Consider the following 5,028-nt stretch of genomic DNA (forward strand, 5'->3'; position numbering starts at 1 on the left):
CAAATTAGGGAAGTTTTCCATCATCACTTGTTCAACTAGGTTTTCTATCCTTTGTTCTTCTTCTCCTTCTGGTATCCCTGTTATGCGGATATTATTACGTTTCATATTGACTTGCATTTCTCTTAATCCCTCTTCATTTTTTCTGAGCCTCTTTTCCTTTTCTTGCTCTTTCTGGGTGTTTTCTTCTACTTTGTCCTCTAGCTCGCTGATCCGATCTTCTGCTTCATCGATCCTGCTTTTCATTCCTTCTACTGTGTTCTTCAGTTCAGAAATTGTATTCTTCATTTCCTCTTGGCCCTTGTTGAGAGTTTCTATTTCCTTTTTTGTGCTGATGTAGTTTTCATTGAGTTCATTGTAGCTTCCCTGTAGTTTCTCGTAGCTCATTGTGAGCTCATTGAGCTTCCTGACAATCACTGCTTTGAATTCAATATCTGATAGTTGAATTGCCTCTATTTCATTTAGCATTCTTTTTGAGGCTTCCTCCTTTCCTTTCATTTGGGGATTATTTCTTTGTCTTCCCATTGTTTGTGAGACTCTTCTTGTTCTCCTCAGCTTCTTATATTGATCTGTTCTGGCTCCCTGGGTTTATGTTGTGAACTTCTTTAGTAGAATAGCAGTGAGTTTCAGTGGTGCTGTTTCCTTGATCTCCCAAGCTCACTGGTCTTGGGCTGTCGTTTAAGTTGGCTTTGTGTTTGCCTTTGGGTTTTGATTGTTGTTGAGTCTTTCTTTGGTGGTTCCTTCCCACCAGCTGGTTAAATGTGGGTCACTCTGTCCACCACCTTCTGTATTTTGTTGTGCTGGTGAGGGCAGGTTGTGTTGAAGCTGGTTCTTCTGTGTGTACAAGGTTTAAAGAAATCTTGTTCAGTTGCTTGTATTGGGTACTGTCTCTACTGTTTAGTTGTGTTTCCAGATAAGTCCTGGATTGAGGTTTGTGTGGTTACTACTCCCTCCTTCACCTTCTTCTGCTCTTATCTGTTAGTGGTTCCTTTGTTGTTGGGTTTCCTCTTCCAGTGGGTATCCTGGTGTTCACCTCCTCCACCTATTCTTTTTTGTCATCAGTTGGAGGGGGAAGGCAAAATGGTTTAAGACAGCAACAGAGAATTCTATGCTATTTACAGTAGTAGCAAGTAGGGAAGATATAGGAGATCCTTTCGCTATGTATAGTGTTAACCGTGGTCTTCCACCCAGCTAGCTGATTTTTAGAAAGGATGGAAAGAAGATAAGACTCTTGTTGGGGGAGGAAGGATTGTGAGTTGGATCTGTAAAGCAGGGAGGTTGTGGGCGGTCAGATTCTGGGGTAAGGTGAGAGTAAAGGATAGTAAATAGGTGTAGTGTGTGAGAGAATAGAGTTAACCACTACAGTAATAGAGTTCAGGAAACTTTGAAATGGGCTAAGATCTGGGGGTGGGGGTGTTGTGAAGTAATTACAATTGCATGGAACAGCAGTTATTTACAATAATATTATGGCAACATTCATATGACAGAGTCTATGAGATCTAGGTAACAAGAATAGGGAGTACAGAACATTGAGTAGTGTGCTGATGGGACACAGGTGAGTTAAAGGACAGTAGATTAGTAATACAGTATAGAAAGAGATATCAGGGGAAAGCTGTCAGGTCATACAATATATCCAGCCTAGCAAAGCAGGCTATACAAAAAGTAGAGGGATATAAAAATACTGTTAAAAAAGATGTAGGAACACTGGAAAAATAATAATAATACAAATATGCAATAACTTGCAGGTTCTCTGTAATAGCAGAGTGACATTTATCTCACTGTCCCAGCTGTTGTGATGCCCCTTCTTTGGGTTCAACTTTGGTCTTTTCACAGACCCAGGATTTTGTCTGACTTTGTTTCCTAGGTATTTAGGAAAAAAATAAAAAAGTAAAAAATAGAAAAGGCAGACGAAGGAAGGAAGAAGAGATAAAATTGGAGGGCAGGAAGGAGGAAGGAATAAAACAAGAAATCAGGTAAGAGAGGAAAAAGAAATCAAAAGAGAATAAAAACAATAAAACTTAAAAAATTAAACATTGTTAAAAAATAGAATCAAATTAAAAAGTCTCTTGATTTCAAAGTGGCCAAACTGGTTTTTCTGCTCTTGCTGGATGAGACAGGCTGAAGGATGATTTGTTTGGCTTTTCTTCCTTGGCCAGTGGAGTTCGCTCTGGCTCCTCAGCTTTGGGCCCTGGGTGTGGGAATCAGGTCTTTCCCCAGGGTTACTGCTGTGGGCTGGTGTGCGGGGATGCTCTCCTTGCAGGCGCGCCCAGGCGCGCCCAGGCGCCAGTGCGCCTGTCCACTGGTGGGCCGGTGGGCTGGTGTGCCGCGCCCACAGCTGGGTAGCAGACAGGCTGGAGCCACTGATCACTTTAGGAGAATTCCCCAAACAGTGTCTGTGTCTATTCACTCCTTCCTCTCGAGAAATTCCTCCCGTTCAAGCCCACCGCTCCCCACAGTGTCCTGGCTTCTCCCACCGCCAAAGCTCCAGCCAGGCCGGTGACCGTGGGAGTCCAGGTCCGCTGCGCAACTCGGCCCCTCCAGTGTCCACCGCCTCCAAAGCTTCTCACCGCCCCCGTGTGTTTGCCAGCACCTGGATTCCTCCCAGAGCCGCTCAGACCTTGCTCGGCTGGGGAGGGAGCAGTTGACCTGGCTCTCTCTCAAGAACCCTATGGTAAACCCAGCAGCGGCCCCGGGCCTGGGGCTGCAGCCCCGGGACCACACGCTTGTCCTGGGACCCTACCTTGTTGCAGCACTCCCCTTAGGATCTGTTCTTTGTTCTTTCGGTTCTGCCACAATCCTTGGTCCTCTGTTTTCAAAAATGCTGAAATATGTTGGTTGCTTGCCTTTCTACTCCATAGATCGGTCAGGATTTTCTCCCCTGAGCAGAGGAAAGCCGAATCTGCTCCTTCCTGCTCCGACACCATCTTAGATCCTCTGTTGACACCTTCTTTTCTTCTGTAACCATCCCTGAGATGCTGGCCAACCATCTCTTATGCACCAAAGCCATCTCCTTTGGGGGCTGTCTAACACAGATGTATTTCATGATTGCCTTGGGTAACACAGATAGCTATATCCTGGCTGCGATGGCATATGACCATGCAGCGGCCATCAGCCGCCCACTTCATTACACAACAATTATGAGCCCACGAACTTGTGTCCTGCTAGTTGTTGGGTCTTGGGTGGTTGGAAATCTCAATGCCCTCCCCCACACTCTGCTCACAGCTAGTCTGTCGTTCTGTGGCAACCAGGAAGTGGCCAATTTCTACTGGGACATTACCCCTTTGCTCAAGCTGTCCTGTTCTGACAACCTCTTTAATGTGAATATGATGTACCTCAGGGTTGCTGTTTTCTCTATGCCATTGCTATGAATCATCATATCCTATGTCCAGGTCTTCTCCACACTCTTACATGTCCCATCCACCAAGGGTGTGCTCAGAGCCTTCTCTACCTGTGGCTTCCACCTCACAGTGGTTTCTTTGTATTATAGGACAGGCATGGGCATGTACTTCCGCCCTTTGACCAGTTACAGCTTACAAGATGTTGTGATAACTGTGGTGTACATCGCAGTGACCCCAATGTTAAATCCTTTCATCTATAGTCTGAGAAATTGGGACATGAAGGCTGTTCTGGGGAAACTCTTCAGCAAGAGAATCTGTGTAAGCAATGGGAGTTCATGCACTGGAGACAATAGACACTGTTTAAAATGCACTTGGAAATCCATTCCCAATGTCCATCCCTTTCAAGAAGCCACGTCCACTCTTTCCAGCTAAAAATTCTTTTTCTCAGATATTTTTATTAGTTTGTGATTTATCTCACTGAAATTGTCACTTTGTCCACAATGTCCTTTGGCAGAGTGGCAGCACAGGTCATTGGGTTCATGTCTCAGCTGTTGCACTGACTCTCAGAAGAAAGTGGAAAAGGTCTGAAGCTCTGCTTCTACATCCACATTTATGAAAATAATCTCTGCCTGCCACTGTCACAGGGTGTGAGTAAAAGACTTCTTTATTTGAAGAATATAAATCACTAGTTAAATGTCTATTTTTATCAAGGTATGATGGTTAATCATCTCCACTAGGCTTATCATGTGCTGAGGGCAGATCTTAACACATCACTGTACCTTTCATGATTTTGGTCATATAAAGTGTATCCAATAAGTCCTGGTAGAAAGTGGAATGAACAAATGAAAATATCAGTCTCTGGAATGTAATGTGATAATGATCAGACATAATCATATCAGACATTATTTATCCATCCATAAAATCTTTAAATAAGCTGACCTGGGGAAATGCTTTTGTTCTATAGGGAACCAATCAGCATGGCAATGGCAAATGTAGCCCAGTATTGATCCGGAAAACCAATCAATGTGAGGTGGCACACAGCAGCCAGGTGTGCAGATCGGCTTTGCCATGGGGAATCAGGCCTTCTTTGTACCTAGGCTGCTATGAGACTTGATTTTGCTAAAACTCCCTCACCCTAAGTTAAGACTGCAGATGTTTAATGTATATCTCTGAAGCAACTCCCTAAAGTCTGTGCTAAGATGTCCCAAGGATGAAATGTAACCAAATCAATCATTTGTATCATTTCCTTGCATTTACAACTTGTTCTTCTTTTTTGTTATCTGTAAGAAATAATCACTTAACTAATTTAGAAATGATGAGAACCTTCTTTGATGTAATGCAATTGGAAACCAATACAAGCCTGTCCAGGCAAGGGTTAGGGCACTCTCCTCTTGAGAGAGTTGCCAAGGCACTCAGAGGTGCTCTTTACTTCAGAGAGTGGCTGTGCTGTCCCTTTTTCTCCACAGGACTCTGTACTCTGTGTGAATTTGTGTACCACATCCACAATACACAGACTCCAGAGGGCCAGAGTCTGCATCAATGCTCTATTGTGGTACAATGCTCTAGTTTAGAAAATAGACTGTTTCTAAAGAGCATAATACTTTCCCTAAAATCTTTCTAGAATGACACTCATCAATAGTTATTGCATTTTCAAGTAATAATTATTCTAATGTAAATAATGTTTAAAAAGCAC

General features: G+C 43.5%; 1 protein-coding gene across 1 annotated transcript; it reads left to right on the forward strand.

The window, feature by feature from the left end:
• Window positions 1-875: 875 nt before the first annotated feature.
• Window positions 876-3,767, forward strand: LOC114503777 (olfactory receptor 1A1-like; the record flags this gene model as incomplete). Its single annotated transcript, XM_028521390.1, is given in 2 exon segments — window positions 876-892; window positions 2,927-3,767. Coding segments are annotated over 2 exon segments (858 nt in total), but the record flags the coding sequence as incomplete, so codon positions are not given.
• Between the last annotated feature and the right edge of the window lie 1,261 nt (window positions 3,768-5,028).

Source organism: Phyllostomus discolor, chromosome 8 (genome assembly GCF_004126475.2).
Source record: "Phyllostomus discolor isolate MPI-MPIP mPhyDis1 chromosome 8, mPhyDis1.pri.v3, whole genome shotgun sequence".
NCBI lineage: Eukaryota > Metazoa > Chordata > Mammalia > Chiroptera > Phyllostomidae > Phyllostomus > Phyllostomus discolor.